At 46.2% G+C, this 24,913-nt stretch overlaps 1 protein-coding gene across 6 annotated transcripts; it reads left to right on the top strand.

Moving 5' to 3' along the window:
* The first annotated feature begins 6,773 nt into the window (after positions 1-6,773).
* LOC125513056 (uncharacterized) lies at positions 6,774-24,846 on the top strand. 6 transcript variants are annotated; one of them, XM_048678098.2, is made up of 23 exons: positions 6,775-7,030; positions 7,406-7,884; positions 8,360-8,580; positions 9,036-9,127; positions 9,225-9,285; positions 9,487-9,635; positions 10,026-10,195; positions 10,310-10,455; positions 10,560-10,859; positions 11,538-11,678; positions 11,908-12,162; positions 12,335-12,472; positions 12,546-12,842; positions 12,980-13,150; positions 13,906-14,866; positions 14,947-15,035; positions 15,967-16,071; positions 16,266-17,729; positions 20,674-20,737; positions 20,810-20,910; positions 20,998-22,806; positions 22,915-23,110; positions 23,594-24,846. In XM_048678098.2, exons 2-23 carry the CDS (start codon positions 7,422-7,424, stop codon positions 24,628-24,630), a joined length of 8,430 nt encoding a protein of 2,809 aa, XP_048534055.2. In that variant the 5' UTR covers positions 6,775-7,030; positions 7,406-7,421; the 3' UTR covers positions 24,631-24,846. The 6 variants fall into 6 exon arrangements, with proteins under 6 accessions (XP_087384409.1, XP_087384410.1, XP_087384408.1 ...); XM_087528283.1 differs by having other exon boundaries at positions 6,774-7,030; positions 20,810-22,806; XM_087528284.1 differs by having other exon boundaries at positions 6,774-7,030; positions 20,674-21,621; positions 21,709-22,806.
* The last annotated feature ends 67 nt before the right edge of the window (positions 24,847-24,913 follow it).

Raw genomic sequence — 24,913 nt, 5'->3', positions numbered from 1 at the left:
AACCGAGTTGCATATATAAAGCGCAAAAGTTTCATACGTCTTCGGACAATAGAACACAACTTTACTCATAAATTACATCTTTCGAGCGTTGGGCCCCTATTACCCGAGCACCATCCATAACAATGGGAAAATACTGCTCGGGGCGCCTGAGCTCCTTCCCATGGAGCGGGGGTCCGGTGGCCATCTCGGCTGGCTTGATCTTCGGCCAGTGCACCATGGTCTTGCCAAAGGCCATCCGAGCTCCCTTGATGCACACAGAGCGCTTCCACACATCAATCCGGGGGGGGGGAGGGGGCGACACAGAACCTCTGCATCAGGCCAAATAGCTACTCAACAGCGGCTCTAAGGGCCACAACTTGATGCAGAGGTCCTTCATGGCCAGCTCCGCCATCCGTTGCAGCTCCATCAATTGCTTCATCTGGTTGTTGAGGAGAGAAGGGTGCTCTGGGGCTTGAAACTGCACCCAAAACAACCTCTGTTCGGCACGCCCATCATGGGACGCAAAGTACCTCGCCGCAGCTGCCGCACTCCTGGGGAGATCCACAAAAGCGCCCGAGGAACGCCATACCCGCGTGAGCAATGTGAACCTGTTACCACCAAAGACACTTTAAAGTAAGTACGACTTACCATCAGCAATCAGCTTGACTTGGCGGAGTTCTTCTTGATGGCCTCGCGCGTCCACCCGGGCCTCCTGGATCACCGACCTTAATGAAGTCAGCTCGGAGGCCTGATCCTTTCCCTTTTGCTCAAGGTCCTCACATTTTGTGACGACATCCTTGAGCTCCTGTTGCACCTCGGCCACTCTGGCCTTATGTTTTTCGCTGGCGGTCTTCACCATCTTTAGCTCGGCAGCCGCTCATTCGGCCGCCGCCATCTACTTTCCAGCCTCCTGTCGAGCTCTTTACAGCTCGGCCTTGAGGTTCTTGACCTCCGCAGCGACAACTGCAGTAATTATATGCGTCTACCGCTTAGGTTTAACCATGAAAAATTTGCATTAGTGAAAGGCAGTATTAAATAGTCCGGTTCAGACTTACCTTGTGTCTCGTCGAACTGCTTGTTAATCCGATCGAGCTCAACATCAGATCTCTTGAGCTTCTGATTGAGCTCAGCCCATTCCTCGGCCCGGGCGGCCACCCCCGAGGATGATGCTTGCACATTATACTTAACATGTAAGACCCCTGTATACTCATCATCGTTTTCTAACCCCAACCACAGTCTCGGGGGCTTAGGTAAGGCTATGACCTATACCTTTAAACTATTCGACCCCCACATGAGTTTTTTAAACACACTCAGGGCTCGGGGGCTACTGTATGCATGACTGCATGATCATATAAGTGAAACAATTAAGGGGCAAAGGGCATTACATGGCTTACCTTGAAGCCCGTCAGAAGGCCATTGAAAGCCTCTTTCAGCCCGCTTTCCCTGCACCGAATGATTTGCAAAACCGTGCTCATCAAGGCACGATGCTCCTCGGTGATGGAGGAGTTGGCCAGCGCTTCCTCCACCACATCCGACCACCCAGTTGGAGCCCGCTCTGAAGCAGGCGGGGTGGTAGAGTTACCCCGACACCTCCTGTCAGTTCTATATACGGCATATCTCGTAGTAGGGGTCCTAAGCTAGGCGTCTTGGAGCGATGGTAACATGGACACATGATTTTACCCAGGTTCGGGCTCTCTTGAAGAGATAATACCTTACGTCCTGCTTTTGATTATATTGATATGGGTGTAGTACAGAGTACATGTGTCTACCATGATATTGTTCTAATGGATATGATTTGATCTATTGACTAGCCTGGCCATGATTTATATAGTGTACCGGAGGCCTGGGATTTAGAGAAGTACTTGTCTTATGCGCCACGTCTTGTGGAATCCTCCTTGTATGCATGATGGGTTTCCCAAAGTGGCACATGAGTGAACCACCATGGGGGTCCTCGGCCCGACCCACTGGTCGGGAGACGACATGGGGAGTATCCCCTAGCCCAGGACACCGTCACCTCCCGCAGAGGCAGCCGCGACTCCAGAACCATTTTTGGGAGGAGCTTGGATTGACCAGGATCCCCCTGTTTGTTCTCCAGAAGGGTCGTCCCCTCCTGGTTCTCGGCGGCCGAGGTATTCACCCCGACCATAATGTCATCACCCCCGCCCCCCATGTTCGGCTCGGGAGGGGTCTTCCAGGACAACACCTCTACGGTATCCTCGATGACCAGAGGGGGCGTGGTGCGTGACGTGGTCCCACTCTCCGCTAGCTCGGCTAACGGAGAGTCTTCCTCCAAGATTCGATCGATGGGGAGGTCGTGCGGCGGGCTGCGATATTAAAAACATGCATATGGTTAATAATGAACTTAGTTTGAACATGTTGGAGTGTCTTCAGATACGTACCTCTGGGCGGGGGGCTTGGCCCTGGGGTTCCTTCGGGGAACCTCTTTGGAAGCCTTGGACTCCTTGGTGGAGTCCGAGCTGTTGTCAGATAGGGCCACCTTGGCCCTGCATTGTCTCTTCGGAGTGGGAGGAGGCTAGTCCTCCTCGGCGTCCTCTGACGCTGCTCTCTTCCTTGTTCGGGAGGAGTCGCTCTCCTCCCCGTCCTTTCCTTGCTCTCCATCATGAGCGAAGGGGGGTTGGGTTTCCCCGGACTTAGTATCCGGGGGTCCTCTAGGGCGGAGGCCCTCTCGGGCCTCCCTCTTCTCGCCCTTCTTCTTCTCCGACACCTTGTACGGCGCCACGGCCAACATTTCCATCAGCAGGGCCATCCTGTGGTCCTCGGGCAGCAGGGTCGGGCTATCGATCTGGGCGGCTTTCTTCAGCCAGCTCTGTGCGACGAAGAAGGAGGAGTTAATTTCTTTGTCAGAAAGAAATATCCGAACACAATGATATAACTTATCATACCTCGCAAGGGGGGTTGGCGGCGTCAAGGACGATATCCTCCGTCTTGGCTGGCCGCTCCTTCCGCGGCTTGAAAACAACCTTCCACAATTTGTCGTGGGAGGTGCGATAGAAGCGAAGCAGGGTGGCAGGGCCTTCGGGCTTGTAGGACCACATGGGGACATCCCGATCTTGGTAAGGTAGGAGTCACCGGCGAAGCATGATCTGAATCACCTTTGGTAACTCGACCTTCATCTTCAGCATCTTGGATATCCGGCTTTGAAGCGACTCCACCTCCGTGGTCGACCCCCAGTTGAGCCCTTTTCTGGTCCATGAGACCAGCCTCATGGGAGGTACGGATCTAAAAGCAGGGATCTCCGCCCAAGCCTCACCTCGCGGTTCCATGATGTAGAACCACTCGTTCTGCCAGATCTTGACGGTCTCTATGAAAGTACCGTTTGGCCACTCCACTCGGGGGATTTTGCTGACCATCGCCCCCTCCCCCCCGTAGTCCGCCTGTTGGCCGTCGACAATCTTCTCTTCGGCTTGATGTTGAAGAGCTTGAGTCAAAAGCCAAAGTGTGGCCAGATCCGCAGAAAGGCCTCACAGATAATGATGAAGGCTAAGATGTGTAGGAAGGAGTTAGGGGCGAGGTCATGGAAATCCAGCCCGTAGAAGAACATCAACCCCCTAACAAAGGGGCGGAGAGGGAAACCAAGTCCCTGGATGAAGTGGAGGAGCAATACCATCCTCTCGCCGGGCCTTAGCATGGGGACGACCTGGCCCTCCTCCGGAATGCGGTGGGCGACATTGGCCGGCAGGTAGCCGACACTTTTTAGCGCCAGGATGGCGTCTTCGGTGACACTAGAGGCTTCCCACTTGCCCTTGGAGCCCGAGCCGGCCATGATCGATCGATAAAATGGCCGGAGAAATCTTTTGGAAGGTTGGGTGGATCTGGAGCTGGAGCTCAGAGGTTTGGGAAGGCAATGGCAGGGGAGGAAGAGAGAGCGTACAATGAAAGTTGTGGTGGTTCCTCTTTTATAGGCCGTCGTAATACCAAGAGCCCTTTTACTGTGTCGCGGACCTCGTGTCTTCCCGATATAATCGTGTCGTTGTGTGCGCATGGGGTAATGCGAATCATTGATCATATCCCTTAAAAATAGGGCACGGTCTCCATCTTGATAGGACGTGCCAATGAAAAACTGCCTTGAACCACGTAATTGGCTAGAGGTTATGTCAAGTCGTGGCCTTTCGGTAAAACTTGTCAGACGAAGACACTATTCACACTTGGGCGGCCGGCCTTCGAGGCTAAGTAATACATACACTTCGGAAATCCGGACATAATCCGAATGACATGTGGCCGGACATAGTCAAGAAACCCTTAAGGGTCCGGCTAAGGGTTACTACGAACTTGGCGTAAGCACCATGGAAGGAAGGAACTGGTCCACGAAGCCTATGATTCTTGCATATACTTCGGCTTCGAAGACTAGTTCAGGGGCTACCGAGGGTGTTCCGGACTAAGGGGTCCTCGGGCTGCCGACCTGTTTCTTATGGGCCGGACTGGTGGGCTACTTATTGATCGACATGAGAAGACCGGCCTTCGGATAATCCCGTGCTATAAAAGGAAGCCTCTGGGGTCTTGACGTATGCTCCAAGTCTTGGTTGACATAGCTCGCGTGCTCATCCTTTGGTGGTAACCGACATATGTAAGCCTAGGTACCCCTGGTGTCTATATAAAACAGAGGGTTTAGTCCGTAGAGGCTAGAATCATCATCCTACTCATATAGGGTTTAGTTCATACGATCTCATGGTAGATCAACTCTGTAATCCTCATATACACACATTAATATAATCAAGCAGGACATAGAGTTTTACCTCTTCGAGAGGGCCCGAACCTGGGTAAATATTGTCCATGCGTACTTTGTTACCCATTGATCCAAGATCCACAGCTCGGGACCCCCTACCCGAGATTCACCGGTTTTGACACCGACAAGGGGAGGGGGTGCCGAGGATAGGCAGGTAAAGTGGTGGTGTGACATGAGGGATCAGTCTTTGTGTCGTGGAGATGCACCACCACATGCTTAATTGACACATACTATTCATGAATTCTTGTACATACAGACCAGGCTACTAGGCCTTTTTATTTGCGACAGGCTATTTGCCTATGTACAAGGACAAACAAACCATATAGGATCCTGCCCTCCTAGGGTTGGGCCTTTGGCGGTCACCCTCCCGCCTAGGCCCAGAGCCAACCCTGCTTAAAAAGACTTGACTATAAATCCTTTTCATACCAACTCTTTCCCATAGCCCCAAACCCCAGCGGCCACCCCAATCCTCGCGATCCCAGACTTCTTCTTCTTTTTCATCCCAGGCGAACACTTGAAGTCTCCGACGCCTCCACCTTCGGTAAGGATTCGCCTCCAGAGAATCTTCATCGCTCAGAGCTTCGCCCTCGGTTACCGTCCTCACCACCCTCAAAGTTTTTTTCCATCGGTGCCACCATAGTCGCCCCCCTGAGTTGGAGCAGATGCGTAGGAGAAAGCGTCCTGTCGTTGATGCTCCTAGTGGATCGGGCCGCCGCCGTAGTGCATGGTAATATTGCCGCGTTTTCATTCTAACTTGGATCTAGTGTTTTTTTCATGTTTGTTATGATGTTTATTTTCTTTCCTATGCATCGTCGTATGTTGTTTCTATTATATAGCGGTTGTGGGAGTCGCCGGAAAACCTTCTTGAAGCATAGTCTGAACCATCCGATTCCATGTCCATTCTTTTAGCATCAGCTCAACAAGCACCCACCCGTTGCTGAGAGCATGAGCCTTCGCAAAAATATGATCTAGCTGCTCGTTTTAGGGTAGATCCAGCAAGACGTAGGGTAAGACATGCCCCATCCTAAGATCTTTTTTAGGTGTAACTAGGGATTTTATTGATCAATCAAAGCCGGAGGAATACAAATAATGTCTGGCGGGTTCCCTAGCCACAGATGGCGACCCGTAGGGAGAGACGAGGCTGCCTTTGCCAAGGCATGAGCCTCAAAGTTTGCCTCCCTACCTTCAAAACGAAACTTAACTTCTAAAAAGTCTGTAACTCTATCTTTAATCTCTTGAATTACAAAAGCATAAGAGGAAGAAGACGCCACCCCATTAATATCCGAAACAACCTGCATGCAATCCGAGGCTATTATCACATGTGTCAACATTAGATCTTGAGCCAAAGCAAGCGCCTCGTTGCACGCTTGAGCTTCCAAGCTTGGGGCGTCGACTAGTCCTTCAAAAACCACCGTTGAAGATCCAAGGTAGTTGCCTTCTTTGTCCCGACACACAGCAGCCGATGCACCAGTTCCTCCTTGGCGAGAGATGGTCCCATCTACATTGATCTTCATCGACTCTTCTCCCGACGGGATCCACCTGCGCGGCCTATGAATTACTGGCTGTGAACGTCGCGTTGGTGCACGTTTGGTAGCGATCTCCAGGTCCTCCAAGTACCTGTTCACAAAACACATCGTAGAAAGTGGGCTTTGGAATTCGTAGTCGTGAATTGCTTTCCTTCTAGCCCACCAGATCGCCCCACCCTAAGATCTAGGTCGAGCCAACATATACCTACCAAAAAAAGGAAACAGACCAAAACGCCCAGCCCAACTCACCTCGGGCCCACTCTAGCAATCTGGTCTGATCTGTCACCGGCTGCTTGACTGTAATTTCTTTTCAATACTAATATTTAGGCACGTGGTGATGATAAAATACTCTGATGGATACGTCCCATCAACTCCGGTCTAGTAGAATTAATGTCCCTCATTTTTTCCGCTCCCACAATAAATGCACCACAATTATTGCTCAATAAGGACATTATCACATACAAAACCTTTTGGTCCAATGGTGGGGGGTGGGGTAGGGGAGAGACTTGGCATTTACAGCTCACAAGCCACTGCCGCTGTTGTTGCAGTGCCCGTGACGAGACGGCCGCGGCGCGGGCAGAGGGGGGAGGGGGTAACAAGAGCCACCCACGGGGCAGGCGGTGACAACGGCGTTCGCCCCCTCTTTCTCCCGCCGGAGCTCCTCAAAACCCCGTCGCGGCCGCCGCCCGACGCGATCGCGCTAAACCCTAGCCTCCGCCGCCGCCGCCCGCCGCCGCGCCCGCCCCGCATTCCCCGCCCGTCCTCGCGCCCGCCCGCAGAGGTAACGCTTCCGCCCGCCCGCCCGCCCGCCCGCCCGCCCGACCGCCTCCTCTTCCTCTGTTCCGCGCGCCGTCGCTCGGGGCCTCCCTCCCATCCGCGGACCCGCCCGACGGCGCGCCTCCCGCGCGCTCCGGGGAGGGGAACGGCCCGGGAGTAGGGTTCCGTCCCTGGGCGGCGGGCCTCGACTGCGGGCGGATTTTGGGGTTTTTTTTTTTTGCCTCCGGACTGCGCGTGCGCGCGGGGCGCTCGTTTTCGATCTCGGATTTCTTCCTTCCGCGTCGCGCAGTTGATGTGGGCTTTCCAGTTGGGATTCTGGTTCCTGCTCCGTGGATTTGCGATCTGACTGAATTTCTGTTCTCTGACTGACTGATGCCAGGTTCCAGAGCGGTGGAATGGGGAACAGCCGGCCCGGAGGGGCGCCTCCGACAACCAGTGGGAACGTGGCGAGGAGCAACGCGGAGGCCGCGACGGAAGCTCCCCGCTTGCGGCCACACGGAGGGCCAGGCGCGCCGGGTCCGGGGAGCCCAGGTCGGAGCACACCCCTTCCTGGTGGTCGGGAGAGGGGTTCCACGGGGGCAAATGTGATGACACCGTCTTGTGACAGGCAGCAGAACAGAGCGGTGGAGGAAGCGCCGCTCGGAGCGTCGAGCGCGGTTAAGAAGAGCAGTGTGCCCAATTCTCTGTCAAGGGGTTCAGACATAAACTCTGGCTCTAGGATGGATGCAGAGGAGCAAGTGATGGGTGAGCAAGCGAGCAACGGGGACGCTGGCTCTTCCTCGAAGAAGCGGAAAAAAAGAATGGATGCAAGAAGCTACATCAAGAGATTCAAGACTGGCGTAAGAGTGGGTGCCTCAGGTATATTACTTCCTCTCTTATGTTGGGCTCTTGCTCTACTTACTTAAAGGCTGAATGGTCACATCCTCTCAGACAAGTAGTTTTAAAGGGCTCTGCTGGCTTACCTACTCTGTTATCAAATCACATTGTAATCATGGGGTTGCCTAGTGGTTAGGAATAGCTGAAGGTTTATATATACGGGAATAACAAAATGTGTAGGCACACAAGTCAGGCATCATCATTTAGGCACACTAGTTGAGGTTCTAGGCTTCAAGGTGAGGTACATATCTAGGGCACCATCATTTAGGCACAATCATACAGAACCACTTTGTTTGGGCACCAAATCAACATGAGAATTTCCATATATGTGTTACTCTTGGGCATTTAGCCTGCATTCTGGTTTATGAGATTTGCCTATTAGTTGCACACTTGGTCATTTAGCCTGCATCAATTCATCCGAGTACTATCATATCTAATTTGTCTCTTAAATTTTCAGATATAGTTGTTGCTTCCCCTGACAGGATGGGCAAGGAGAATACTGCAAGTGGGCATGTGGCAGACAGCAACACTGCTATCCTGTGTGAAGGTAGCAGGTTGATTGAAAAAAGCAAGGGACATTCAAGCCATGCTGCCTTCAAAGTTTCTAACAGTCCTATTTCTGGTTTACATGAAACTTCAGACACAAGAGTTGACCAATGTTCTACACCATTGTCAGAGGTTTGCACTGTCTGCATTTCATTTTTGCCAGCGCTAATGCCACCTTTTTAATATGCAAAAATGGAAACTCTTTGAACATAACTGTGAGTTCTTGCGAGACTTCAATAGCATCTGGTGCATGATCTATCAATTTTGCAATACTTCTGTCTTTGCCTCCATCTATTAAATTTCATACTATACTTGTCTTTAGCCATCTGCTGGGCTAGGTATCTACTTAAGTGGCAGCCAAGCATGTTAAATGCTATTGCATGTATCGATTGTTCATGATAAAAGATGTGTATATGGACATTAATTGGGAAGATGCAATATGCAATACTATACTTTCCATACTATAGAAGCAACTGTATAGAGACACTACAACAGCCAATCAGTAACAACAGTCAGGTGCCTTTTACTCCATAGGACACCATTTGAAGCAGTGACAATTACTAACCTCTTGTCGTCAATTGTTGTAGGTACAGCCACATAAACCTACCGACGTGCAAAATATAGCGGTTGAAAGCAGTCTTCCAGCAAAGGCTAGAGATCCACGCACTGGCCTTGCAAGGTGCTTTACTTTTCAGCCTTTATGACTTCTTTGATACTGGCAATTAGGCATGTATTTTGAATTGATGTTAATTCTGTGTTAACCATCCATTTTGCAGGCAAAGCTTTCCATCACCATCATCATTGCAAAGTGTACCAATACCTATTCCTCATGAAGAGGTAGCCCTCTCTAACTGTAGCTCAGGAGTACTTCAATTCTCTTGGCAATGGCTTTTCATGCATTAACCCCCCCCCCCCCCCCCCCCCACACACACACACACACACACATAAAAAATTTGTTTTCCCCAAAAAAGAAGTATGACGTGCTTTCTGATTTTTATGCATCAACGTGATCGGGTCCAACTTTTGATATTATGTTAGATTAAGAGCACAGTTGGAGATGGTGAACCTATTACTGTTCCAAAAGAAAATTCAGCTTCAGGACATCTCAAGGTGACCCAATCTGATGGAACAGATGGTAACTCCAACATATGTGCTGCTTGTGGTCGTGGAACCCCAGGAACTTTTAGGTAAGTTGATTCATTTTTTTTCCATCAGTATTTACTAGTACAGAAAACAGTAATGCAAATGAAGCCATTTCTCTAGGATACCATAAGAACATATTATTGCGGTTTGCGAATGAAAAATATTCTTCCCTCAATACATGAGCGTGTACATCCCTATATGTGCAAATATTGAAGATCTTGACTTTTCGTTACTTGACCTGTTTTATGAAACCAATTTCTAACTGAACTTGTAAATCTCCTGTTCTTTTATACTGCTTATCATGGAAAGAGAACACACTATTAAAACCTCTCATCTGATCTTTGTATATTATTAATCTTCTGTGTATACTTTTGGTCCATCATGCACAATATTCACTTTGTGATGATCTGATGTATATATTCAATTGGTAATAGGTCTTGTGGTGGAAAAGGTTGCAAAAGTAGGTACCATATGTCTTGTCTGGATCAATATTTGTCCCTTGGGAATTGGTTCTGTACCAGCTGTACAAAAAAGAGGTTGCAGTTTGGCTTACATTATATTGTTGATGGGATAGAGTCTGTGTGGGATGTCAAGGAGGCTGAGGGTAAGCAAAGAACAAAAAAATAATCTTGCATGAAACAAAATCAAAGTTTATCCTAGCAGTATTGCCTTCTATTTCCTAATTTAGTGCCTCTGTTTATTGGTTCTATGTTTGTAGGAATGCAAACTAGCAAGCAGTATTTTGTCAAGTATAAAAATCTGGCACATGTCCATAACCGTTGGATTCCAGAAGGTGATATTAAGGTCATGCCTGGAGGTCCTGATCTTCTTTCCTTGTTTAACAAGAGGAATCATACTGAAAAGGTGATTATTTTTGTGGTGAACTTTATTTCTTCGTGCCTATGAAGGATGACTCAGGCTTTGCAAAAGATCCATGCTTATGTTTTTCTTGTGAAATGATTCCCCAGACAATTTGGAAGGAGGAATGGACTAAGCCACATCGCCTGTTGAGGAAGAGGCTACTTGTGCCCCCCAAATTGGCTGATGATTTCTTCTGCGCTGATGATTTCTTTTGCTCAACTGGTGTCAATTATACATATTGTACTCTTGAATGGTTAGTGAAATGGAGGGGTCTTGGCTATGATCATGCAACATGGGAACTAGAGACTTCATCCTGTTTATGTACGCCGGAAGCTGACGAACTTAAAAAGAACTACGAGAACCGCCGTGAAGCTGCAAAACAATCATCTGTTCCCCAAAAAACAAAGGTGTGGTGGGAAAAACCAATTTTATTGCTATAGCTTGCCTGATATTACTTTTAATTCATGCATGACATATTGACATGACTCTGGTAGAAAATATAGCCTGGTCAGTTCGAAGATAAACTTCATAGAAATGTAACATCCGTTTTCTAGGCTGTCTATACCATTAAGATTTTTGCTGTTTTAGATGATCCATGATACTAGCCACCAAGACTAAGAAAACTGAAAACTGTGTTAACTGATCTGCCAATTCCATTTTTTTTAATTCTTATAAAGATCTGAGTTGGTGTCAGTCCATTCACCCTCAGAGATTACCTCTAAGTTGCCGAGAAATGAATTCATGTAGTTATCATACATTCTATGCAGTAGACAGATGTATCATGATCTTTTGATTAGTTGATTCAATTGATGTGTATTTTGAGTTTTTCTTTCTACAAACAATTCATGCAGAAAAAAAAGAACTTCTATAGGCATGATTATTTAACATCCATAGCAACCCATAAGTATTTAGCTAGCCCTTGAAAGTTATCTTTATTTTTCTGGCTTTATTGAACTATCACGACATTGACAATATCTTTATCGCTGTTCTCTTTGTCACAAGTTAGTTATGAGTGTGCTTGAAACTTTACATTTTCGTGGAACTTCTACTTAAGCTCTTCTGTATAATATTAATTGTCTTTACAGGTTAAGCAAAGCTCATTCCAGAAACTTGAGAGATTGCCAGATGGGTGCCATCCTGATTTTGACAATGATCACTTGTGTTCAATCAATCACCTTCGAGAGTACTGGCACAAATCTCATGGTGCTGTTCTTGTCGATGAGAAGGTAGGAACCATGCAAGTAGCTTAGCATCACTAGTCCATCTACTCTAGTTTTTCACCCACATTCTTGTTCATAGTAGTTATGGCCACGGCATTGTGAGATGTTCTATTGCTTTGTTTACAGGGATGCAACAATTTACAATTATAAGTACATCTCTCACAGTTGTACTTGGTTAATTTTGAACTCCTTTCTAAATAAAAAGGACTCGATGCTTAACTCATTTATTATGCAGGAGTATGTAATGAAGACCGTGTTATTCACAATGTCTGTATTACCTGACATCAGCCAACCTTTTCTAATTGTCACAACCCCTGGTTCTCTGTCCTTATGGGAGGTTCAGTTCAATAAGTTGGCACCATTTATCAATGTTGTTGTGTATGACGGGGGGAAAGATGAGCTGAAATTAATTCGAGATTTGGAATTCTATGAGAGTGGAAGCCGCAGTATGTTACAGGTTCTCTTATCCCATCCTGATGCTATCCTAGAGGTAAGTGCCAACTGCTAAGTATTTCCTTGCCTAGTCTTAGTGTGCAAATGCTGCTTACCAATTAAGAGCACATAGATACCTAGATCATATTGATGTCGTTGTTACTACACCCCTAGCCCATCTCTCAAGCTTATGTTTGTCATTTAATTGTGATCTCTCTGCCATGACACAGGATATTGAACCTATAGCACACATTGGTTGGGAAGCAATCATAGTTCATTGTTATGAAAAGTCAGCTCTACAGTATCTCGAACAACTGAAGGAAATTCCCACTGACTTCAGAATGTTGCTTGTGAGCTCCCAAATTAAGGTGCCTATCAATAGCTCTGGCCGGTCAGTTTTTCTATACCACAAATAAGCCATGCTATATTGTTATTTTGCAGGATAATCTTCCCGAGCACGTGAAACTTCTAGCATTCCTTAATTCTGGAGAGCAAGAAAATGGCGATCGCGTTGATACTGCTGAGACCCTTATGATGCTGGAAGGAAACTTCAAAAGTCATATTGCATATGAGCGTCAAGCAGATTCTTTAAAAATATTGGAGCACTGGGTTCCTGCTTACATTTCACAACTGCAGCTGCAGATATATTGTTCCATACTGCTTTCAAACTCATCTGTCCTCCAGTCGCAGATGAAAAGTGATAAAGCTCTTTATGACATTATTATGTCTCTCTCAAAGGTGTGCTTTGCAAACAAATTTACGGCTTGTATGATAACAGTCTATATGCAATCTGCAATACACGTACTTTATTCCTTCTTCTGCAAAGTTATGGCTCTGTTACTGACTTTGATCTGTTCTTCATGTCGTTATGTTAGTGCTGTGATGACCCTTACCTTGTTGATGAATCCCTGCGACCTCCTGTCAACAATCATGATCACACTGATCCTATAGTTACGAGAGTGCAAGCATGTGGCAAGCTACTGCTTCTTCAAAAAATGCTTGAAGCAATAAGGAACAAGAGGCTAAGAGTTATTATTCTTTTTCAAGTGAGATACTCATGGCATTACCCTCTTTTACTTATGATCATGTGTGGCATAATTTATCGAATCTTAGATCTCTGTAGTTGTTGCATGTTATACGATTGATTTATCATCCTAGAATGTTTCACGTTATCTATTGGCTAATACTGATGGTAATCAGTTGATCAACCAATCATGGTTCTGAAAATTGTTATATGGTATTCGTTCAGTCATGCATCTACTATTAATTATTTCTCTCCAAGTAGTCCAGTTATGTGTCCTAACTGTTGATTGTATGGTAACATGTAGGGCACCTGTTCCTTTTTTATGCCATACAATCACTGTTTTTAAAACAGTGCTGCCATACATTTTTTAGAAGCTGAACTTGTATAATTAATTTCTTAGCTTTGAATATCTTAGCTCATTAGCTATCTTGCTTGCACTTTGCCTCAGGTGCGATGTCATGACCGCCACATAAAATGCCGATATGCTATTTATTTCAGCAGATTTTTACACGAGTGAACACGTTGTTGCCATGATGTGCAAAAGTACTTTTCTTATAACAAGTAATTAACAATAGAAAGAAATAATATATGACAAATTCCTCCTAGTGACATGCAAGTGCCATTTCACTTATTGTTCCAAACATGTTACTTCAAGTACTCAACAATGTTGTCATTTCTTATTGACGTATTCCCTTGATGCTCCTCTATGAAATTTGTGTCTTCGAGAAGTCCTTCATTTTTTCTTAACTGAGCATGTTTTTTGGGATGTCCTGGCAGTCTGGTGTAGCAGGTGGAAGCTCAGTGGGTGATACATTGGAAACTGTTGTGCGTCACAAATTTGGCCCGGAGTCATATGAACGTGTTGAATTTCGTGGATCATTCTCAAAGAAAGCAGTGGCACTTAATAAGTTCAATGACAAGACTAAGGGGAGATTTGTTTTTCTGATTGAAACAAGTGCATGCCTCCCAAGTATTGAGCTGTCATCTGTCGATGCCATTATTATATATAATAGTGACCGGAACCCACTAAATGATCAAAATGCTCTTGAAAAAATCAAAATAGAGGCACAACTTAGGCATCCAAGTATTTTTCGCTTATACACTCCTTTCACAATGGAGGAGAAGTGGCTTGTGCTTGCAAAACAGGGGATGCTAATTGATAAGGATATAACACACAGCATAAGCCATTCCTTGATTAGTTGGGGTGCATCATGTCTCTTCTCTAGACTTGATGAGCTTAAGCATGACAACTGTGCAAGTAAAAGCTCTGAAAGAGACAACTTTATGAATAAAGTAATTTCAGAGTTCTTGGGAAAATTAGCCACAAATATTGTAGGCAGCACCAAAATTGCCTGCACATCCATATCGGAAGCCAATATGAGCGGGAAATTTTACTCAAGAAACATTACTCTAATTGGTGAAAAAGAGGAAATGCGTGCATTGGATGGAGATCCATCTAATTTCTGGTCAAATTTACTGGATGGAAAATCCCCTGGTTGGAGCTATATATCTGAGCCACCACAATCAAGCCATATGATCGTACAGAACTTGGAAGAACGAGCCAAGGATCCTGCTGAAGAAGCCAATCAAAGCAGAAGGAAGCGTAGAAAGGTTGGCGAAATCACAGGTCCATCTTCAAAAAGTTCACCTGACAACAATCATGATGATATGTTGCCTGAAAACTGTTCTACATCGAGTCCTGTTCTTCAACCGCTTGATGACACACAACAAAAATTAGGTATCATGATCATCATCACAGAATACATTCAGCTGCAGATTTGCATATTACATTGTTCTGATGCAATTTTTGTTCTGAAGGGGTTGAAAAGCGAATGAGCACACCCAAGAATCTTCACATCCAACTTAAGAAAGAGCTATCAAAATTAATTACGGCCCTACAATTGCCGGTATGAATTTTCTTAGTTCTCTCTCTCTCTCTCTCTCTCTCATCATGGCATGCTATTGGCAGGATGCAAAGAAGTCACATTTTTATGCTTAGAACTTAGAATATGTTCTGCTAATGTACAGAAGGTTACAGAAAGCGTACAAACTGGTTATTATCTGCATCCAAAAACAAGCAAACGATAATCCTAAATTGAATCTTTCCTTGCACCTGAATGAAACTCACATAAAAAATGGCTAAACTAACTGCCAGCGAGTGCCACAACTACATCTAGTGGGGCTTTTGTCATAAACGGTAGTAAGACCAACCCTTACTCCCTTGTTTTGATGGTTGGTCTCTACTGTTTTCTGTCTCTTGGCTAGTTTGTCATGGCGAAATTTTCAAAGTGCAGTTATTCATGGGCACATTGCGTATATGGTAATCAGATATAATATGTCAGCTAGGCTATAAGTCGACACTAGCCCTCAAGTTTCATGTAGGTCACACTCACAACTCAAGAGCCGATATTTAAAGCTTGTCTGACTCACCTTGACAAGCTGAAAGTTATACTGTAGAAGAGTTTTATGTATTAACACACCAATTCTGGTACATTCTCAAGAGCTTTCATATATGCCTGTCTTGAGGACTGTGATTAGGGAAAAAAGTAACCTAAAGTAGAAAAGAGCTGCTAAATATGTCTGACTGTCTGCAGTTCAGATATGCTCTGTTGCACTTTCTGTAATTTAATCTGTTATGCCTAATGATTATACATTCTTGACAGTTGACACCCATGTGAAACAAAGATTTAGTACTGGAATATGGAAAATATTCTCGCTAATGGTTCTTTTGATTTTTGTTATGTGCCTTTCTCATTTGTTCATTCTTTTGCTTTGCTCTTGCACTGGTTCTTCATGCTTACCTGGCTAATGAGCATCTTGTGTAAATTGGAAATGCAGGATGATGTAAGAGCTATGGCTGAACAGTTGTTTGAGTATTTTTTGAAGAATCATCTTGTTGTTACAGAGCCAGTGAGCATACTGCACGCAATCATCATATCCTTGGTAAGAACGACACCCGCAAAGTCATTGCATTTTCATTTTTCATATTTATGTTTATCAAATATGCTAACGTGCCCTGTAGCTGGCCTCCTAGGAGGATTGTACCAAACTACTTCTTTTCAATACAATGAAATGCAAAGCTTTTGCGTTTTCTCAAAAAAAAAAAAGAGCTAACGTTCTGTAATCTTTTTCTCCAGTGTTGGCATGCTGCTTCTGTTCTTAAGTATAAGATAAATTGTGGAGAGTCGATTGCCCTTGCTGGAAAAAGCTTGAACTGTGAGTGCAATGAAGAGCTTGCATCATTCATCTATGGAAGATTAAGGTTCCCAGAGGAAAAAAATCCAAATAGAGCAATTGAAACTAGCATCAATGGTCAACCAGTGTCAGTAGAGGACACCCAAATCTCATGGGAGGAGACCTCTACCAACTTGAGAAACAACCACATGCTCCAAAGTAAGGAAATGGATCATGGTAATTTGACGAGTACTGGACCACAAGAGGTTTCATCTAGTGCTGAGCATATGATCCCAGAGGTGCAGGAACCTATCCAGGACACTCATGGAGAATGTCATGTGTCAAATGATGAGCTTCCTAACATGATTGTGGAGAAAAGAACAGAGTTAGTTGACAACAATCATGACAATTTCACAAATGGTGCACCACAAGTGATCTCATCTGGTGCTGAGCAGATGATCTCAGAAGTGCAGGAACCTGTACAAGAAATTCACAGAGAATGTCATTTGCCAAATGATGAGCGTCCTAACATGACTGTGGAGAAAAGAACAGAGTTAGTTGACAGCAATCATGACAATTTCACAAATGGTGCACCACAAGTGGTCTCATCTGGTGCTGATCACATGATCTCAGAGGAGCAGGAACCTGTTCAAGAAACTCACAGAGAATGTCATTTGTCAAAGGATAACCTTCCTAACATGATCGTGGAGAAAAGAATGGAGTTAATTGACAATGTTTTCTCCTTGAGAGAAAAGAATATACTTTGTAAACAACAGCTTGAGATCTCAGGTTTAGACACATACACACAGAACAACGTTATCAGACTGAAAGAAGTGTGCATTTTAGTTCTGAAGCATATTCGTAGAAGTCACATTGATGAAGTGACCAGGAGTGACAAAATGCAGCTAACTGTTCAGTGGTTCACTATGCTTATGTGTGCATTTTTGGACCACATGAGGCTCCAGCATAACAAACTCGAGGCAGTGCAATCTGATAGGTGGCTCGTAGAGCGACATCTGAAGAAGAATCTCCAGCAGGTAGCAAAATCAGGCCAATTAGATCAAGACTTTGATCGGCATATTGCTCTACCAGATTCAAACTTTGTTATGGAAGAATTCATCCATTTTAAGGAGCAGAGTGGTGAGTATCATATTGTTGAAAGTTCTGTGCCAGATAACCAGCAGCCATTAGATGATGGATTGTTAATGGAAATTGCATTAGTACGAAATGAAGTTCTGTCAGGGGCCATATCTACACAGGCAATGGAAAATGAGCCAGTTGCAACTTCCGTGAACTCAGGTGAAGGACCAGCATCAGAAGCTGTTGATTTTCCAGGAAACTGCATCCTTAGTTCTGATGGCATGGGTGTACAAAGAGCTGGTTGTTCATCAAGTACTATTCCTGCAAATGATGATTCAGTTGGTCAGGTATAATTTTCACTTTCCAGAATGCATTTATTCTGAAGGACTGGAGTAACACCAGAGAACTAGCCATGGACAGGGGTGCGTGGAAGCTTGCTATCCATGTGCCAGAACCATGAGTTGATTGCGAGATCTTATGGGTTTCACCTCTAGTCCATCCCAACCTGTTTGGGACTAAAGGCTTTGTAGTTGTTGTTGTTTTTGTTTTTGTTGTTGACGATTGTGTGCTGATACAACTTGCTTGTGCTTTAATCCTGACTTCTTGCAAGAGTTAACCTCAAGCCAGTGGCGGTGCTAGAGCCATAAATTTTCTGAATTATGATGTTTTGATGCAATATCAAGAACGAAATTAGAGTGATTACACAAACCTGTGGGGTCAACTGACTCTCCATAGGCTGCACATAGAACTGCAACTGCCTGGAGCTATATCTTGCAGCTAGTCAAATGATGTCACATATACTCCCTCCGTTCCTAAATATTAGTCTTTCTAGAGATTTCAATAGGTGACTACATACGGAGCAAAATGAGTGAACCTACACTCTAAAATATGTCTACATACATCCGTATGTTGTAGTCCATTTGTAATGTCTAAAAAGACTTATATTTCAGAACGGAGGGAGTAGAAGATTAGCAGATAACCAGAAATAAGCTACTTTGCTACAGTTCCCCCATCCTAATTGTGAGTGAGACGAGTTGGTCTATTAGTTTGCAGTTGTGTTCCTTGTGAATGGAACACAACAGGTAGTTCTACGAGGCCGCATGCTTGAAGGTTTGTGGCCTGGTGGTGTCTTGGTGGAGATAGATAGGTAAGTGCAGCTGAAAAGCAAAGTGGCAGACAGGAAAACTAGGGCAGCTGGGAGGGTAGGCGCAAGAATGGGAAATCTATACATAACGAGAGAATTCCTTATTTAACACCGTGTCTAAATTTTATGCCCTATTTGACATCGACAAATAATTTCTTCCCTATTTAACAGTGAGTCTAAATTTTATGCCTTTTATAACACTTCTGTTCATTTTAAGCCTAAATGATACATGAAAAGACCCTTTTGCCCTCATGTGGTATGTTTGTGTGCGTGTGTGTGCTATTGCGTGTATGCGTGCGCGTACGTGTGTGCTACTGCCGCGGATGTGCGTGTGTGCTGCTGCGTGTGGGTTTGCTATTGCGTGTGTATGTGTGTGTGTGTGCGCCCGGCATGCTGTTGCGTGCCTGTGTGCTGCGTGTTAGGATTAATCTTGTCATATGTTATACTGTGCAAGTGTGGATCATGGGTGTGTTGCATGTCACGTTGAGCACTAGAGCTTGACCACATTTGTCCACATTTGTACGCATTGCATGCAGGCCAGATTATGTGGCCATTATGGGGAAAAAAAGTTATGGGATGCTGCGTAAGTGCTAGACTTGGGCATGCATGTAGATAGGGATTAGTTAGTTGCCAGGTTATGGGTTAGTGGGCGAGAGTGCCAGAGTCCAACCCTTGTATATATGTTGCATATTGACACATAGTGGGCGAGAGTGCTGGATCGTTTCTCGTGTGAACCAAGGAGCTGACCTCTTGGCAAAGCCATTGTTCCTCTTCCTTGGTGCTAGTGTGTGTGTGGGTGTGTTCCCTAGTCATATGTGTTGAGAGAGAAAGCAAAAGAAAGAGTTGTATGAGGCAACGGAGGAAGAAGCAGAGGTGCTGCAAGAGGCAGCGCCAACACTGCGTGCGTCCGTGCTGCTGTGTGTGCTGCTGCTGCTGTTGCGTGTGTGTTGCTGCCTGTGTGCTGCTGTGTGTGTGCGTGTGCGTGTGTATGTGCTGCTACGTGTGTGCTACTGCCCTCGCACTGATGCTGCGTGTGTGTGCTACTGCCCTGCACACACACATATCACATGAGGGGCAAAAGGGTCTTTTCAAGTGCTATTTAGGCTCAAAATGGACGGAAGTGTCATAAAAGGCATAAAATTTAAACTCGTTGTTAGATAGGGAAGAAAAAGTTTTTCAGTGTCAAATAAGGAAACGAAATTTAAGATAGTGTTAAATAAGGAATTGGAAAGTAACCTCCCCATCCTCTTAAGACAGGGGTGTGCCTAACAAACACTGTTTTTGAGTCACGCGACGCGACTAATCGCGAGTAGTCGTCGACTAGTCAACGAGTCGCACTGCCAGGGTTGACTCAAACCCCTCGACTAGTCGAGACTAGTCACGACTCGTCGACCGGCCAGGCTTGACTCGTCATGAGTCGCTACCCCAGAACGACTCGTCGACTCTTCGACTCGAAAACCTTACTAACAAACATGGCTAGATATAAGATGGAAAATAAACTAAATGGTAAGTTAACAACACCTCAAAATCCTGCTTCGCCACCATAAGTTTCTGCCTCTTGCACCATGCCATAGTCCCCACCTTGGTGATAGTGTGTCATGTGTGTGGAATGATGGCATGTATAGACCCAAAAAGAAATGAATATGCGCCACAATGTATTTGGGTTGTCCAGATTGTGTATGCAGTCAATCATCATTTTTCCAGCCTGGATTGCCTATTGTGCCGTAGGCATCGAGAGTTACATATGTTGTTCCTATTGTGCCGTAGGCATCGAGAGTTACATATGTTGTTGATTATATTCGTTTGAGCATTTATGTCATGAGTTGGTCGCGAGATCTGATGGGTTTCACCTCTAGCCTACCCCAACTTGTTTGGGACTAAAGGCTTCGTTGTTGTTGTTGTTGTTGAGCATTTATGTCGTTCGCTTGTTGAAAAGCACTTTCAAAGTTACGCCAGTTGACACAAATAATATTTATTTTGCACATTCCAAAACTTGGCACATAGTGGTCATTCCAGTCATTCCAGTGTGTACTGCTTTGCTTTTCGTGATTCCGCGTATCATCATACTTGATTATGTGTTCATTGTCATTGCATATAGTTTAGTGATGGTAGACAACTGATCACAAACACCTTTAATTTTACATCAGGAATCTTCAATTGGTGACTGTAGAAATACTGGACATGTTGAGGCAGAAAATATTGCTAATCCAGGTATGTTGCTGGAAGGAGCAGATTCTCTTGTTAGGGGATTTAATGCAAACACCGATGACACTGTTGATACAGATCAAGTCCACTTGGAGTCACCAGTTAGTCCAGCTACCTTACCAGTGTCTACTGAATTTGAAACTCAGACTTGCCAATCAAGTATGCATGTGGAACAAAGTGTAAGTGTACCCACCCAACAAAGTTTAGCAACTGGCCAACCAAGTATCTATCAAGTATGTCTCCTGAACAAATCTTGTGATTTGCAGCCTGAAGCGCAACAGTCAACCTCAATGAAAGATCAACCTGCAGAAAAACGAGCATGTATTGTGGGTCCTGAGGCAGCAATGCAGGATCAGTCAGCAGAGGCTGAGCGAGCAGGTACCTTGGGTGCCATATCAGCTCAGGTTTTGCCGTCTGAAATGCAATCATCATCAACCTCAACGCGGGGCGTTCCTTTTGTGTCTGGTCTGCAAAGTTCGTCTGTCCATCAAAGTGTAGTACCTTCACTGGAACCACATGCAGGAGTAGAGTTACCGGGCACGGTGACACCTCATGCTATACAACCACCAGCCTCAATGCCTGTGGAACAGAGTACGAGTCTGCCTGCCCAACAAAGCTTAGCAACATTGCGTCATCCACCAGCAGAAGCAGAACCAGCAGGTATTCTGGCCACAGAGGCAGCTTGTGATTTGCAGCCTGAAGTCCAACTGTCAACCTCAATGCAGGATCAACCTGCAGATTCTCTTGTTAGGGGATTTAATGCAAACAACGATGACACTGTTGATACAGATCAAGTCCACTTGGCGTCACCAGTTAGCCCAGCTACCCTACCAGTGTCTACTGAATTTGAAACTCAGACTTGCCAATCAAGTATGCATGTGGAACAAAGTGTAAGTGTACCCGCCCAACAAAGTTTAGCAACTTGCCAATCAAGTATCTATCAAGTATGTCTCCTGAACAAATCTTGCGATTTGCAGCCTGAAGTGCAACAGTCAACCTCAATGCAAGATCAACCTGCAGAAAAACGAGCATGTATCGCGGGTCCCGAGGCAGCAATGCAGGATCAGCCAGCAGAGGCAGAGCGAGCAGGTACCTTGGGTGCCATATCAGCTCAGGTTTTGCCGCTTGAAATGCAATCATCATCAACCTCAATGCGGGGCGTTCCCTTTGTGTCTGGTCTGCAGAGTCCGTCTGTCCATCAAAGTGTAGTACCTTCACTGGATCCACATGCAGGAGTAGAGTTATCCGGCACTGTGACACCTCATGCTATACAACCACCAGCCTCAATGCCTGTGGAACAGAGTACCAGTCTGCCTGCCCAACAAAGCTTAGCAACATTGCGTCATCCACCAGCAGAAGCAGAACCAGCAGGTATTCTGGCCACAGAGGTAGCTTGCGATTTGCAGCCTGAAGCCCGACTGTCAACCTCAATGCAGGATCAACCTGCAGAAGAAGGAGCATGTATATTGGGCGCCACTGCTGCTCGAGGTTTGCAGCCTGAAGTGCAACCATCAACCTCATTGGATTCACATGGCAGAGGAGAATCAACAGATACGTTGGGTGTGGTGACAGCTCCTGATATGCAATCGGAAATACAACCATCAGCCTTGATGCAGGATCAACCTGTGGCAGCAGAAGGAGCATGTGTTCTAGGCACGACAGTAGCCCAGGATTTGCAGCCTGAACTGCAAACAGCAACCACAGTTCAGCATGACCCACTTGAAAGAACACGCTCTGAAGAAAGGAGACAAGCTGGTTTTGAACCAAACACAGCAGCCAGTCCTGAGCATGATCTGCAGTCTGAAATACAGCCATCAGCCTCAATGCGTGATCGACCTGCAGGAGCAGAAGGAGCAGGTATGGTAGGCAGTACGGCAGCCCAGGATTTGCAGCCTGAACGGCAATTATCAACCACAGTTCAGCATATCCCTACCGGTCCTGAGCAGCCTACCCAACTCCCTCCAGTCACGCCATTAGTGTTTAATAATCCAATCATTAGTGATGAACCGCTGAGAAATGAGTTGGAAAAAATAATTCATTGGAGCACTTTGCTTGATAAAGGCCATGACGATAAGGTTTGTTTTTCTGTTTTGTTTGTCTATTATCTGTTTTACTGTAAATTGCATGTGCTAGTCGTGAGTTTTTTTCATGTCTTTCTTGGCTGCACATCTATTTGTCAACAGAGATCACAACTTCAGGCAGAGCGCAACCAAGAAATAGAGAAGATAAACAGGAAGTATGACTCGTTACTTCAACAAGAAGATTCCGCTCATCGTCTGAAGCGGACTCAGTTGAATGGTATCTACCAGAAAGTTTACGTGAGCAAATCACTAGCTGAGAATTTCCGACGCCAGTTCACACCATCTGTTGCATCTCATGGTATCCACCTAACTGTTGCTAGAGTATCTTGTTTGTTTTCCAAAACAATGATCTGGTCATAGCTAGTCTTTCAGCATTTTAGCTCTGCTCGCTGTGATATTTCTGTTTAATACACATCTTTCGAAACGCTTCTTTTTCTTTTGATCAACATATAAGATGGAGCAGTGTTAAAAAAAAAAGAGCAAAAGTGTTAAAAAAAACATATAAGATGGAGCATGGTGTCCTTGCATGATTCATTTACCAGCACCTTGTGTATATTTGGCTGTTTCTGTATGGTGAAACCTTTACATGTGTGATCTGTGAGGAGTGTCATTTTCTTGTTGTTTGTCACTTCCTTTTCAAGGAATCCCACGCTAGATGGTTGCATTACATTGATTTGAAAAGCCAAAGCACAATTTAAATCCATGATCTGTTGCTTACTCAGATGCTCCTTAATCGTTTGATCGTGCGAGTAATGGTTAGTTTTCTCCTTGTGCGTTTCAGGGAGATTGATGAACCCTGTAATGGAGCAGCTTCCGGAGTCTTCTTCTTCAGCGGCTCGGATCGCAGCATCGCCGTCGGTTATCCCATCACCATCCCCCGGAGTGGCAGCGCACAGTTCAGCAGAACCCTCCGTCCGCCCTCCGCCGGTGGCTCTACCATCCTCATCACGGACCGTCCAGTCACAGTCAGCCATGCCTGGCAATCTCTCTGGAGAAATATCATCGTCAGCCATGCCTGGCAATCTCTCTGGAGCAATATCACCGCCTTTTGTTCCAGCGCCTTCGCTACATGCAAGCCACGGACCCGCCGGACCACAGCTGCGCCCTGTCCAGCCACAATCAGTTCCACCCAGCATTCTCTACAGAACAATGCCACCTGCTATTCCGACACCTCGGCCACAGGGCAGCTACGGGCCCGCTGGAGCAGCAGCACAGCAGCTGCGTGCGCCCTCTCCTCATCTGCAGCACCTCAGGATGCGCCCGCCATATGTCATCCCCACAGACCACCAGCAGCAGCAGCAGCTTCCTACCATCATAGGGGTTCCAGCGGGTGGGCAGTTTGCCACGGAGAGCCTAAGGCCGACGTTTCCGTTTCCGCAGCCAGGCGCCGTGCTAGCCTCCATGACTCCAGCAGGCTCGGCTCACCAACCAGTGCTGCCGTCAGCGGCAGGCTCAAGCCCAGCTACCCCGTCATACCTTTTGCCACCTGGCCGGCATCTGGACCCTGTCTGGACGCCGAACCCCGCTCTCACGTTTGCCCAGGTCCAGCAGCAGGCATCGTATCTGAACATGGCCTTGGGCGGCAGCAGCAGCAGCACCTCAGCAGGTCCGGCGGCGCCAGGAAGCCAGCAGCACGCCGGCGGCGCTCAGCTACCTGTCGTCCTCAACCATCCAGGCCTGGAACCGTCACCGCCGCCGAACAGCAACCCGTACATGCCGGCCAGGTTCGGCGTGGAGCCTGACAGCAGCAGTGGCGGCCCCAGCAACGCAGCAGGGCCGAGCGCGGAGGTCGTGTGCCTGTCCGACGACGAAGCCTAGTCGGCGCGATGTGTTGTAGGCCATCGGTTGCTTCACTCTTCTGCTGTTGTTGTCTTGAGTCGTCCACTTAGAAGCCGGTGTAGAGCCTTTAGCAGCGAATAGCATCCTTGTATAGCCGAGAGATGCGTGGGCAGAGGAACGCCCCTGTTGATGTGGTAGCAATTTTTGAACTAACTCCAGTAAGTTGTTTATAGAAGTGCCGGTTGTTTCAGCGAATGCCCAATTAACCCTTTGCGTGTTCTGTGCGAATCTGACTGTGTGACTGACTGCCTGCCTGCTTTGG

The sequence above is a fragment of the Triticum urartu genome, chromosome 6A (assembly GCF_056163025.1).
Source record: "Triticum urartu cultivar PI428250 chromosome 6A, HENAU_Tu73, whole genome shotgun sequence".
Classification (NCBI taxonomy): Eukaryota; Viridiplantae; Streptophyta; class Magnoliopsida; order Poales; family Poaceae; genus Triticum; species Triticum urartu.
Note: the sequence above shows the minus strand (reverse complement) of the source record. Positions and strands in the feature narration are given on the sequence as shown.